Source organism: Orbicella franksi, chromosome 3 (assembly GCF_964199315.1).
Source record: "Orbicella franksi chromosome 3, jaOrbFran1.1, whole genome shotgun sequence".
Lineage (NCBI taxonomy): Eukaryota > Metazoa > Cnidaria > Anthozoa > Scleractinia > Merulinidae > Orbicella > Orbicella franksi.
In genome coordinates this window covers 4,081,452-4,095,217 of record NC_138147.1, presented here as the reverse complement: position 1 = coordinate 4,095,217, position 13,766 = coordinate 4,081,452, and the positions used below count along the sequence as shown (strand labels likewise).

The 13,766-nt window shown below is 39.7% G+C and overlaps 1 protein-coding gene across 1 annotated transcript; it reads left to right on the top strand.

The window, feature by feature from the left end:
• Positions 1-13,435, top strand: LOC145480761 (macoilin-like). The gene is made up of 10 exons (XM_081459086.1): positions 1-463; positions 590-731; positions 887-1,013; positions 1,279-1,408; positions 6,942-7,008; positions 7,396-7,507; positions 8,664-9,160; positions 9,256-9,329; positions 9,981-10,166; positions 11,072-13,435. Exons 1-10 carry the CDS (start codon positions 384-386, stop codon positions 11,781-11,783), a joined length of 2,127 nt encoding a protein of 708 aa, XP_081315212.1. The 5' UTR covers positions 1-383; the 3' UTR covers positions 11,784-13,435.
• The last annotated feature ends 331 nt before the right edge of the window (positions 13,436-13,766 follow it).

The following is a 13,766-nucleotide window of genomic DNA, read 5'->3' as shown; positions in this document are numbered from 1 at the left end:
CACTGTTCAGTCAGTCGATGACCGGTCACGGAAGGGTGGAATTCAGTTCATACAAAGCTCTCTTTCTTTCTTTAGCGACTAGGAAGTTCAGTTCCCCTTAAGAATGCAAAGAGCTTGTAACCAAGCTTTATTTTCACAGGTTTGATAGGAAAATATATTTTTGGAAGAGATCCCAGGTGTGTTATTTATTGACCCTGAACGAGAGGGGCGGGAGCGAGGGAATGGCCGCTATGTCATGGCCGCCGTGTGACGTCATCCACGCAAGCGCAATGAGCGATTACTTAGGGAAATCAGTTTCAGTTGTCCGTTTTCCCCACTGACTAATTTTATATTTTCCATATTCACGCGTTCGGAAAACCACATTCGATGAGCCACACGTCGAAATGAAGAGAAGAAGTATTGATCCTTCAAAGCTCAGAAGGCCTTTAAAACGTTCTCGCATCACAGAATCGATTTATGGAAGGTAAAAGTCGAAGTGTTGTTGTGTCGGGTCGTTTGGCCTCTGGCCACTTCAGTTCCACTCACATTTCATATAACTTCGGATATAAAGTCGGTTTTCTAACCTGTTCTAAATTTTTATCCCTTCTAGTGTATTTCTGTACGTCAGATTTTTCTTAGTATGGATTATGGTGTTGACGGCGGACTTCCTTTTGGAGTTTCGCTTTGAATATCTTTGGCCTTTTTGGCTACTGTTGCGGAGCGCTTACGACTCATTCAAGTACCAAGGTTTGGTAAGTGAATTTACCGTAAATCACTCGTTACTTGTCGTTCATTGGCCCTTTGACTGATCGCAAGGTTGCTATCATAAATGTGGTTCGCCCTGAAAATTGTCTAAGCATCCGCAATGTTGTTGTAGCCGTTTATTTTCGCCGTTATTTTTTTCCAGGCCTTCTCTCTGCTCTTCCTCACACTGGCTTTCTGTTCAGACTTAGTGTGTTTGATGTTTTTACCTGTACACTGGTTGTTCTTTGCTGCTAGCACGTATGTTTGGGTTCAATTCGTCTGGCATACAGGTAATTCCATATAGATCAATTTTAGCAGATTAGAGCCGTTAGAGGCGGGCATCTTAGTTGTAAGTTGAATTCACACGACGAAGATTTTCAATGTTTACATTTCGTCAGGTCGACTGGTGGATCAGATACAAACTTCGAATTCGGTGAATTTGCCAGGAAACTAAATTTTACTCGCGATAGATTTCCGTCTCTTTGTTACAAAAAAACTACAGCTAAATATCTCTTCGTCCTTTGGTCTAATAATGGACTGTTTTGATATTTTCAGACCGTGGTTTATGCCTACCAACGGTTAGCCTATGGTTACTGTTTGTCTATGTGGAAGCGTCCGTTCGTCTTCGCGAGCTCAAAAATCTGCCTTTTCATTTAGATCTGTGCCGGCCGTTTGCCGCTCATTGGTAAGTGTGGGGCCAGTGAATTGCCTATAAAGTATTTTTATTGAACTATAGGCTGGTTAAAGTTCGGTTTTGAATGCAAAAATATATGAACAGTTCCTCGGAGCGAACCGATATTGCACGCCTTAATTGATATTCTAGCCTGAAATGTTCTGTAGACAGCTGGTTATTTCATGCAAAATAGGGTTCTTTTTCGTATCGGAAGTAATGCTCTATTGTAGTGAGAGTCAGGCCGTTTCAAAGAAAATTTCCTTCCGATATTTGTGAGTTATGGTTGAGAAATCAACTTGGGGTAATTTCCCTGGTTATAAAATCTCTTTTTTTTAGCGATCGCTAAAATTTTAGCGCCAATTTTCCAGGCGAATGATCGGGAGTTCTCATTTTTCGAGTGATTAATCATTAAACTACGGTTTATTTCCAAAATTCTTAAATGACGGCTCACCGAGATTTTATCTTGTTGAAAAATCGTTAAAACAAAATTGTCTGTACTTTTTCATGACAATTTTTTACATTTAGTTGTTGGTTCATCTTAATGCAATACTAGTACATTGTACCTTTTTTCCCGGTTATTTTATTTAATAACCTGTTCTACATCGATTTATTAATTAAAACCACCATGATCCAAATTGTTCATTTTCAATTTAGGTGATTCTGATAAAACTAGAATAAAAGCACAGTTGACAGTTCTTTAGCTTGGACTTTCTACATTTTCCTAAACAGAAGATAATCCAAATGTACTTTTCAACTCCAAAGTATAGCTCAAGTAGTTTTACAAAGACATTTATATAATCATGTCAATTTACTAATGTCTTTGTCAAAACTTTGACAATACCTTGAACTACTAGGCTTAATTGCTTTCTTGTATGATTCTGTTGCTAGCCCTCCATCTTCAGTTTAGTGGCTATGAATTGAGAATGTCTGATAAAACCATATTTGCATGTTGCCGCATGAAATTTTTAGCACCGTGCTCACGATTTTAAAGCACAGCACTCCCAGTTATCAACAAATAAATATATCAGTCCAGTTGTAATGTGGCACCAGTGCCCAAAATTTAGGGGGTGGCTAGACTAGTCTCAGCTTGGGTAATTGAGGTGAAAAATCATGTTTGTGTTAACCCTCTTTAGTACTATCCCTGGCCATTTGAAAGTGATTCTGGACTTGGTGCATGAGTACTTTTTGCAAACATGGTGACCAGAGAGTAGAGTCAATACTCCCATGAACCCCCCCCCCCCCCCACCCTCTTCCCTCCAAAAAGTGATGTAAAATACATGTGACAAACCATTCTTTTCTCCAGTCTTTCTCTTTAATGTCCCCAATTTCTTTCAGATGTCAATCTGTTTTATCCTTGATCATTCAACATGAGTTCTATGCCAAGGGGAGCAGGGATGGCTCAGTGGTGAGAGCACTCGCCTCCCACCAATGTGGCCTGAGTTCGATTCCTGGACCCGGCATCATATGTGGGTTGAGTTTGTTGTTGGTTCTCGTCCTTGCTCCGAGGGTTTTTCTCCAGGTTCTCCGGTTTTCCTCCCTCCACAAAAATCAACACTTCTAAATTCCAGTGCAGTGGATGAAGAGCCACTTCATGGAAATGCTACTGCAAATTCCCATTATTATTATTATTATTATTATTATTATTATTATTATTATTGTTATTATTATTATTATTATTATTATTATTATTATTATTATTATTATTCTACTTTGCACTTAAGGTGCAGTGAACAATTGTGGCAAAACAATACATTTGGAATTACCTTTACCGAGGGAAATAGATGGAAATGTATGGTGCAAGGCAAAAATTGTTACTGCGCCACACAGGAGCAAACCTCTTGTGGGTTTTTTAAATGGATGGTGCCTTACTGCGGCACAGTGCTGAAATTTGCAGTGCCATGCCAATTTTTCTTTTAGTGCATGTACTTGTAAATGGGGTTTCAATGACTGAATCAATTCCTTGTAGTCTTGGGTTTATATTCAACACGTATAAAGGTTGAGTTATATTCTTAGCAAGCCATTTTTTTGTCAGCCACTTATGACAGTCATGGCTGGTCTAAAAAGAGCCATTAGGCTAGAGAATATTAAAGCTTAATAGTCCAGTGGATAGTACAGGTGCATTGACAAGTTCATGTATATATCTGCTTTGGAAATGCAGGCTAGTGGACCAAGAAAGCTATCGATTTAGATGTAAAGATCTCTTGCCCTATTAAATGTATTTTGTTGTGATTGTCAGGGAGTTTCTTTGTTCAAACCTTGTTCATGAATCACATTGATTTTCATCATCGCAATCTTCAACCAAAAGATTATGAACTGCTTACTAACATAATAGGAAAGTCAGTTCCAAGGATTTTCTTGGTGTATTTCTGGATCAAACTGATATTTATGCCCCAATGCCAGCTAACACCGCTTGTTTATGGTGATCGTTTTGCAAAAGTACATTTTACAATAACTGTCTAATTTCTCGCACGCTGATTGGCTCATTTATCATCAATAAGAGTACAGGCAGATAAAAGTTTAATTTATGCAAGCTTTCAAGTTCAACTTTCAGCTGTCAAACTGTCAACTTTTTAACCAATGAGATTTTATGGACTATTTTAAGTAGCCAATCAAAAAGCGAGGAAAGCTATTGACAAAGCTTGTGTCATTTTGAATGAAATACACTTATCTTTGTTTACAGCAATTTTATGGCGTCTTTGCCCCTCATTTATTCCCGGCATTGGACCATTTTGGGGTCTTGTTATTGTAAAAAACAAATTGACGTCAGTTTTTTTATGCGTCTGTCCTCTTATTCATGATAAATTTCGTCATAACATTGTGAAAAGTTCATTGTGGAACCACTCGCCTACGGCTCGTGGTTCCACAGCCACTTTGACAATGTTATGATGCAATTTATCATCAATAAGAGGACAGACACATAAAAACTAGCATCAATTTGTTCATCATTCAACTTCTTATTAATGTTATGGTAATTTCAAGTATGTCGTGTTATACATGTTCTCGTAAGACAGAGAACATAGTTAGGGGTAGTAATCAAAAAATGTTGGTTTAGAGTTTTCATTTTAGTGTTGAAAAGTAATGATTTTGCATTACTATGCTACACAATGGGCTTCAAGAAACTTGCACCAGCTTTTCATCCAATCCGAACTAAAACCAAAACCAATCATCACTTGCATGCTCACATTTTGCTGTGCTTCACATCAGCTACATGTAATTACTTCAAGTTTTGATATGTTCACTGTATTGTCTGTGTGCTTTGTGATTGGATAGAGTGATTACGTTGGTTTTGGTTATATACCACACTCAAATGAAAAACACTCCAATGATTCCTGTTTTGTCTGTTCAAAACTGTTTTCACCTTTATTGTAATGCTAAAGGGACATTGCTAGATTGTTCAGTTGATTTTCTGGGTTCAATGTTATTTTTGTCATGGTGGTCATGGGTTTTTTCCTGGAATGTCCTAAGCTGTGTTCAAAATTATTTTGTTGCTAAAATTTTCAGAGTTGTTTTGTCTGTACTAGTTTCAAGGCTGTTTTAGTCATTATACCTGAACAGGGCAGGAAAAAAAAATTGAAATTCAGTTGCCCAGTGGGCCAGTACATTTCAGTTTTCAGTTGTCCCCACTATGTGTGCAATGTTCATGCCTTATCAACTAATCCAGCCAGAAGGGCGATTGGAGGGCAAAAGTGAGCAAAGCATGTTGGGATTTTAAATAAGTATTATTGATCCATGCTTTTAACTCTTTGTTTAACTCACCTTATTGTTTTTGATCGAAAATTTTCTCCAGAAAGACTACTGAGGCTAATTTCACTTGCCCATTGGACCAGGAAAATTCCATTTTCACTTCCCTAAGAGCAAAATTTTCTTTCCACGGGCAACTGGACCTGGATTTTTTTCCTGCCCTGTCTCCTGCCCTGTCTGAAGCCAGCCAATAAGGAAACAAGAAAAACAAATTTTTAGCCTGTCAACACTTGGGTGGAGAAGGTATGGTGAAAGTGAATTGGTCCCTTCACAGAGATCATTTTAAAGCCTTCTGGCTATGAGTGGTCCAACTCCAAAATTTTGAGGCCAGCACATGCAAAACAGGCCTGAACTTTTCATTTGAACAATTTGATGAAACAGCAATTTGTTAAAACAATTTCCTTTGCCAGTTTCTTCTATGCTAGCTCTATAATTAGGGAGCTTAAGCAAACCACGACAACGGCGGCAACGATAAAGTCACTAAACAAAAGGTTTAATGAACAAAACAATAGCTGTGCACATGCGTTATAAATCTTTGTACATTTCTTTGCTGTCCTCTGCAAAGCAGCAACGTGAAATGACCAAGTTCTGCGTCGTCTATGGAACGTGGTCGATGACAGCTAATTCTTCGTCGTTCCTCTTGGAATTGAATGCTGTTGTTGCATATTTAGCCTGAGCATGTTTTTAGTGTCATTGGCATACCGAACAGATCTAGACAATTGCAAACTTCGCTTGTAAAATGTAAATTCATTTTTGACTAGGTATCATCCTTATTGGCAGCATTGTCATTGCTTAAGCTCCCTATTATCCTATCAGCTAGAACTGAGAGAACTAGCAAAGGATATTATTCATAAGATTGTGAAATTGTTAATAATGTTCTTAGTGGTGAAAACAAAAACAGAAAGTGATGCCAATCTACTCAAGGGCTTTTCCAAAAAAATCAAGAACATGATAGCTCCATGTATGGGCTATTGACTTAGTGTGAGGTCAAGATGGCTGGATATTGGCCACATTCTTTTCTGTGTGTGAGGTTTTGGGTTAAGACACACTTGAGGTCCATAAATGTCGGTAAAAAAATAAACAGAATCAGGACTATTGTTAAGTTTTAAGTCACCTTTTTCCTTGATCTTTACACCTGAAATAAACTTCCTACAATGTTGGTGGATTACACCAACAACAGGAAAGTTCACCTTTTTCCTTGATCTGTACACCTGAAATAAACTTCTTACATTGTTGGTGAATAACACCAGCAACTGGAAAGTTCATCATTAACATCAAAGACCTGTCAGTCATGCTCAGCCATTATAAGTGTTACAGGTTGTGGTTGTTGACAGTCCATAGAATGATGCCAATATTCCATCTTGACCAAGCAACCTTGGTGAACAAAAGATTTATTATAAAATGCATAAAGAGCATAATTTTTCACAGGAAGCAGCATATAATCCTGTGTGGGCAAGATAGCCCAAACTTCCCCACCCAGGTACTCACTTGCAACATAGGATTAGTTCATCTTGCATGTTTGCTTATGATCATAAGGTTCATTCTTTCACTATGAAAGTCACAGATTTTGTTTCTAAAAACTGGAGGTTAAGGTGTATTAAAGTATCAGTTTTCAGCTTTTTGCTTTCTCCACTAAAAGTGTAGCAACTGCTATATTCATGTTTATCATAAATAATTTTTCGTATCAAACTTATTCAGGGAAAACTTCCTCTTATCCTGCAAACCAGGTTATTGGTATTGTCTTGGCCAATTGCCACCCCTGTTTGACTCGAAGTACATCACTTTGGTCTATTCATTTTTGCAGTATTGGTTATCCCGTGGTTACACTTGGCTATGGTGTTAAAAGTTATGTAGGCTATAAAATGCGTCAGGTAAGAATGATTTTTTAAAAGATTAGGATCAATTAGGTTTGTGCATGTGTGGTGTAACTTTTATTATGTTCATGGCTGAGGGGTTTGATTTGACAAATGAGAATAACTTTCAGAATTAAATCTAGAGTTTCAGTGAAGTAAGTGAAGTAAGGTTAAATAGATTCCATGTTGCCATGCATTTGTTCCGTTAATTGATCAGAGATGACATGAAAATTTGAAGACCAGAACAAAAATCCTTGTTTTGATTTGCAATAACCAGTGGGAAACTGGAACCCATATGAAACCCAAATTATTGTATGTCAGGTGACCCTTTGACCTGCAGCTGTGTTTTTGCGCTTATCAGAGCAGTTATTTAAATCTATTCATTCTTTTGCATTATGTTTACAGCGACGAGTGCAGCATGTAGCAAAGGAGAATGAGTTTTATATGCAGCTTATAAACCTTGCATTGCCTCCTGAGACGAACAACCATTCGGAGGCACCAGAAAGACCATCTAGAGGTAGAGACTGCTAAATGCGTGAATAATTAAACATGACTAATTTTAATATGATGCTGCAAAATAGCTTATCCAATGGAACAACTGTGAAGCAGACATGAATGTTCAGGTGGCAGAAACCTGTTGTTGAAAGTTGGAGATTGCTGCATTATCCAATATGAACTCTCCAGCTTGGGTAACTGGGGCAAAACTTGTTCAACAGAATAGCTTTGCTTTTGCAACTTAGCAGCTAAAATGGCACAATGTTTGCCTTGTATACATATATTTCCAACAACTTTATGTGGCACCGTTTTGGTTTTTGTTTCTTGAATTTCATCCAGGTTGACCGGGCTGAAATTTCCCATTTGAACAGACAGCAAAATTTGTCCCAGTAACCAAGCCAGCTCAGTTACCAGGCTCATCTGAAGAGAGCCTAAGCCATATTTGTATTCTTGGTATTGGACTGGAAGTAGCTTGCAATGGAGGCAGCAGGGAGGCAGTCTAAGGCAATGGAAGTAGCTTGCAAAGGGGAATATCATTAAAAAAGATTGATGTCATTTGCATTTGAAATGACTTCCCACATTAGCCTCAGTTACATGCTAGTTCCAGTCCAATACCGAGAATACGAACATGGCCTATTGTCATAAACCTTAATAGTTGGTCACATTCATAATCTACTTGCCATGAAGTTGAACATGAAAGCAACTCACATAGGAGAAGGATTTGTATTGGAAGAACAAACGTTGCTGCCCAGTCGGACTCTAGCACTTTTCCTTAAGAATCTTTCAAAATTTAAAACCGCCATAAGTTCTTCCCTTGCTGTTTACTGGCTGGAATTATTCCCGTATGGTTAATTGTCTGATGTACACTATTCTGATTACCCGTAGTTACAATAATATAGCGACGATGGTTTTTGTTTAGACAGGGTTAATTGTTCAGAAAATTAGTATTTGTGTTAATTAAAACCTGCTCTTTTCAAATGATAAAGCTTCAGCACAAGTTATACATGTTGGATAATCGATTGCGTGACCAATTGTTGTAAAAGGCCTGTTTATTTCCAGGGAATAGGATGTTAACTGATATATCACGTGCAAAGATTTTGTCTTTTAAAATATTTACAAACTGCTGCTTACTGCTCTGTGCTATTGACTTTGATTTGTTTTTTATTGCCTCAATCTAGCTATATGTAATGGTAAAGTTGCAAATGGAGATGTTGCGTTACCAAGAGGACGGTCTCTACCTGTTATGACAAATGGGATAAACACAAAGACCGACCTAGAACTGTTTATAGCCAAGGAGGCCAGTCGGCGCGGCTTAAAACTAAGTGATCTAGAATCAAGGCCCGCTTTGAAAGGGAATGCACTGAAAGATCTAGATGTACTTTCAAATCTCGCATCAAAAAAGACAAGTGAGGACCATAACTTAAATGAACTTGATAAACTGTCTCTGGAAGCAAGTCAAAAGAACAGTAGAGGGGGACAACAGAACCGTACTACATTCAGCGGTGTGTTTGGAAAGTCTTCCAAGAAAAATGCCACAAAAGCAAGTGAAAAGTTGAAAGACTACGATGATCATAATGATGATGACGACAATGACGAGTCTGACAGCGATTCTTTGAGTGCGTCCAGTAGCTCCATTAACAACAGTCGAAAGAATAGTAGGAGCAACTCACCCAAGGTACGTGCCGTATTGTTGTCGATTGAATTCATTTTGTTCTTTTTTTCTTCAGTGTTTCTCAGACTATTTCACTTGGTCTTTTTTCCTCTCTACAGGGACATGAGAAATCTCAGTCTGTTGACCTTGGACCTAGTCTCTCCGCTCAACTGAAGGAGGAGAGGCTGCTACGGTAAGCATGTTGCAATTACCAGTAGTTTTTTATGTCTCCAGAATTTTATGTTTCTTGTAAACGTGGTTACTTACATTCACTTGATTCGTCTGTTTTGGGGGGGTTAGAGGGGATGGGGGTGGGGAGTTGCATTATGCTTCACTTGCGTGATTGTTCTTTTTACAGAGGGTGCCCTAGGGTTTCTAAATTTATCAGTAACGTATTGCTGTTCAGTTGTCACATTACCGTTACGCTGATCGCAGCATGCACTTTTCGGATTCGTCACGACAACGTCGTCTCCCACGAAAAGATTGCGTGGTGTGCAGAAAGAAGAGTCATGTAATGCTGATGACGGTAGTTTTTTTTTCTGAGATCTTTATGTTTTTTTCCCACTGATAATGCACAATTTCCGTCGCTCTTAGTCGTCTCCAAACACGGGTACATGTAGTCCTAGTAGTTTAACAAAGAGACGTGTAGTCACCTAGACTTTGCTGCCTCCCGAGGTATAAACTCGGTTTTGCGGTGGGTTTTTTCACCAACCAACGTAAATGTGTCGAAAAGGTGACTAAATTACTTCAACCTTGCTTCTTATCTATCTATTTATGTAAACTTTCTCTGGCAGGTATGTTTGTTTTTAGTGTGTCATTGCAAGTGTTTCTTTTTCTGTTTCAGTCGTCGGGCTGAGAGCAATGTAACCCAACTAGAGAATGATAGTAAACGACTGAGAGTGGAGCTGCAGACCAGTCGACAAGGCGAACAGGAGCTGAGATCCACCATGCACAGTTTGATGGCCAGCGAACGATCTACTAAGGTTGAACTGCAGCAGCTGAAGTCCGAGTGCGAGGTTATACAACAAAAGTAAGTTGATTCAATCAATCAATCAATCAATCAGTCAGTCAGTCAGTCAAGCAAACACTCACTCACTCACTCACTCACTCACTCACTCACTCAATCAATCAATCAATCAATCAATCAATCAATCAATCAATCAATCAATCAATCAATCAATCAATCAAACTTTATTTAAAGAGGGTTACACTTAATAGTTGTACAACTAATTAACCGCTGGCCCTTGATTCACACCAACAAATAAGATATGTCCGAGTGTAATGTTATTGGTACTTACAGTCAAACCGTTCTCCCAGCTTTTCTTACCCTCTCTTGTAAATACAAAGATCCTGGTGCGTTTTGTTATCTAACTACAGTGCAACCTCCGGTTGCGACCACCTCTCGTCAGCGACCAGTTTTCCAAAATACCAAAAGTTTCCCTGTCAAATCACTATATTTGGAACCTCTTGTAAGCGACCACCTCTCGTAAGCGACCGCGACCCCTTTTAGAGCTGAAAGTTTGAAATTTTCTTTTGTTTTTAACCTCCCGTAAGCGACAAATAATACTTGACAGATAATAGTGCGAAAATTGGATAATAAGGTGTTGTAACATTATTGCATTCCTGGGTAGTACCGGATTTTTTCTCGAAATTGATTTTTCACATGAATAAAACATTGAAAATTTAAAGATAAAACGCACATACACTGTACTTTATCAGTCTTAAAAGAGACGACCTAAATGTCTTAAAAATTACCATATGTTAATGAGGCAACATTTTGACCTAATATGCAGTTCTAAGCTCTGGTAAGCGACCACCTCCCGTAAGCGACCACATAGGCTTGACATTTTGGGTGGTAGCTTACGGGAGGTTCGACTGTAAAATATTAGCGTCGTGTTGAATTGAAACTTAAATCATCCGTGTTTTTCTCCGCAGACTTCAAACCATGTCCTCAGCACGGCAGCAAGATCGTAATAACATCTCTTCTCTGGAACGTAAACTAAAAACTGAGCGAGATGCTCGGCTTTTGGCGGAGAGTCAGCTACGAGAGGAGCGCAGACGACAGAAAGCCGAGGACGCGGCCGCGAAACAGCGCGAAGAAACGACAGGTCATGAGGCGTGTAACGCACTCAGGAACGAACTGGAGGAAGACAGTCGTCAGCTGCGTGCTTTGCTGCAAGAGAAAGAAGAGGAAATCAAGCGAGTCGACAAGGAGGCTGAAACGCTGCGACAAAAGACCAGGGAATATGATAGCATGCAGTTAAAGAAAGAGACGGAGGTGCTTATGTCTGCACTGACAACCATGCAGGGCAAGAACACTCATCTAGAGAACAGTTTGAGTTCCGAGACGCGCTTGAAGTTGGACCTGTTCTCGGCTTTAGGCGACACGCGCAGGCAGTTGGAGATAGCGCAGGCGAACCTCAAGACAAAAGATCGAGAGATCGAAACCTTGAAGCTGAAGATCGCCGAGGTGATGGCTGTCATGCCCGCTACCACTACCTACACTACCGGGGATTCCCCTGGAGTTCCGCGCTTTGCTTCCAATCATCTCATCTCCCCAAATCATATCGAGCTGTCCGGCAGTGGTCTGGATCCCAGCGCTCCTTGCTACATTCCCGTGTGTAAGGGTCCCAAAGGCTTGCTGTAAGACCCCCGACTTAGAGAACGCTTTGTTTGTCGCTACCCTGTTGTTGCTCTTAATTTATAATCTTACTAAGTTATTGGGTTTGCCAGTTGGGTAGCAAAGTCGCAGCATTTGTCTGGGCTTGAATATGTTAGTTTATATTTCGTTAAAAGTAATACAGGTGTTCATATCCTAATTTTAGGACAAAAAAAAGTGTTGTTACATCCTATAGTCAGATTCTGATGTCACGGTGTTACTTTCGAATTCCGAAGCATGTTCCTCACGAAATACTTAAAATCTCTTCTGGTTGAACTGCAACCGTTCTTAGCAACACTTTCTTTACCAGGCTTTTTCATACCGTTCCCAAGAACCCTTTCGAGTGCTGTCCGTTCTCGTGGCATGCGAGATTTAAACACAGACAAGTGCTACTTGTGGAGTTCTTTCATTTCACCCAGATCTCCTCTCAAACAAAACTGTTCAGGACTGGGTCTGATACCAAGTTTCTGTTCATCTTATGCCAGGCTGGTTGTGCATACCATAGCTTTGCGCGACTTACCCGCAATTCACTTGAAATTGTAGATAGAACAACTTTAAGAATCCTTGAAAAAGGAAACACTTTTCCTTTGTTTTCCGTGCATGGTACCATCTTCAGTTCTTAACTCGGTTTCGAAGATCCAACGTCATGTTCAAATTACTCGGTTTGTTGTGTTAAACGAAGTCAGCAAGTTAGTATTATTTTGTCAAATAACACCAGCGAGAACTACGGTCACGCTACCAAAGCCAACAGTCAACGCTAACGATAACAAACCGACTTGCGTCTGCGCTTCAACTTATCCTACTCAATCTTGTGTTTAGACACTTCACTCCGAGTAAAAAGGATTTTTTTTTAAAGCGAGTTAAAATTACAGAATTACGTTCTGTTTGTTTTGGTGCTATTCCTATTTCCGTATATATGGGTTTGGTTACGCTATTTAATTTTCTGCTTGCTGGTCTAAAGAGAAATGAGGTCTTTGCAACTGGTTAAAACGTAAGACCAACTTTCGGCAGTTTGGGTCGTATATGTAAGGTAGCGGGGAGGGGGAGACGGAGGGGCTTGTCCGACGCCCCCCTGGATAAGCCAATTACTTGTTGGGGTCAATTTGTACGCGAAGTCGTCTTATGTAACCTTGATTTCATCAATCACATTTGTGGAATGAAGATGGGCAAGAATGATCATAAATAGCGTGACGAACCCCTGACGAATTGTACGAACTTGAATACATGCATTGTAAATGGTTTGCACTCGAACAGACGACGTCAGCCATGTTTCTTAGCAATGTAGCTTTGAACTTCCAGTCGAAGTGTTTGATCTATATTTTTCTGCTGATAAGCTTACCACTGGTTTACCAGCCCTTTTCACTTGGTAATTTGGTCTTCCTGCATGCTTCATGTGTGATCTTTAAAGAGCACTTCTTTCGTTTGTCTCGTTCTTTCGCGAGTCGACAATCGCATCACAGTCGCGAGAAAGGGACGGTGGGGTCAAAGTATTCGTAAACAGTGGGATGTCAACATTGGACATCCTCGCAGAAAAAACAAAAACGAAAAAAAAAAGATACTAATAAATTAAGAGGAAAATTGCAGTCAGATGTTCGTAACCTTAGTTTAATAAATTATGATGCAGTTGAAAACGTTGTGAGTTGTTAATTGTACTGAATCTGGTCTTCAGGGCTTTTCCGTTGTCACCAAGTCGGTCTTGTCTGGCGACACTTTGAGTGGGCTTATACCGAATTACTGTTTTAACCAGCGGCTTTCTCCAAGGCCGTAACGGTTGATTTATTTATCAAGCACCCGCCGTTTCGTGCCAAAAAAAGGGCCCAGATGTCACGTGCGGGCTGCCCTAAAATGTTTTTAGCTAGAAAAGACCAAAATAACCGAGTTTCCTCTGTACTTCGCCTTGGTCGAACACACCTTGGTCGGCTCCACCCTACCGCTATCTGGATTTGTTCTCGGTAGTCCTGAGTTAAATTC

Excerpts from the sequence above, each read along its gene's own strand:
- LOC145480761 (XM_081459086.1), top strand. The coding sequence starts at position 384 with ATGAAGAGAAGAAGTATTGATCCTTCAAAGCTCAGAAGGCCTTTAAAA. Across the intron at positions 732-886 it reads CATTCAAGTACCAAGGTTTG|GCCTTCTCTCTGCTCTTCCT; the intron begins GTAAGTGAATTT and ends ATTTTTTTCCAG. Across the intron at positions 7,009-7,395 it reads TAGGCTATAAAATGCGTCAG|CGACGAGTGCAGCATGTAGC; the intron begins GTAAGAATGATT and ends TTATGTTTACAG.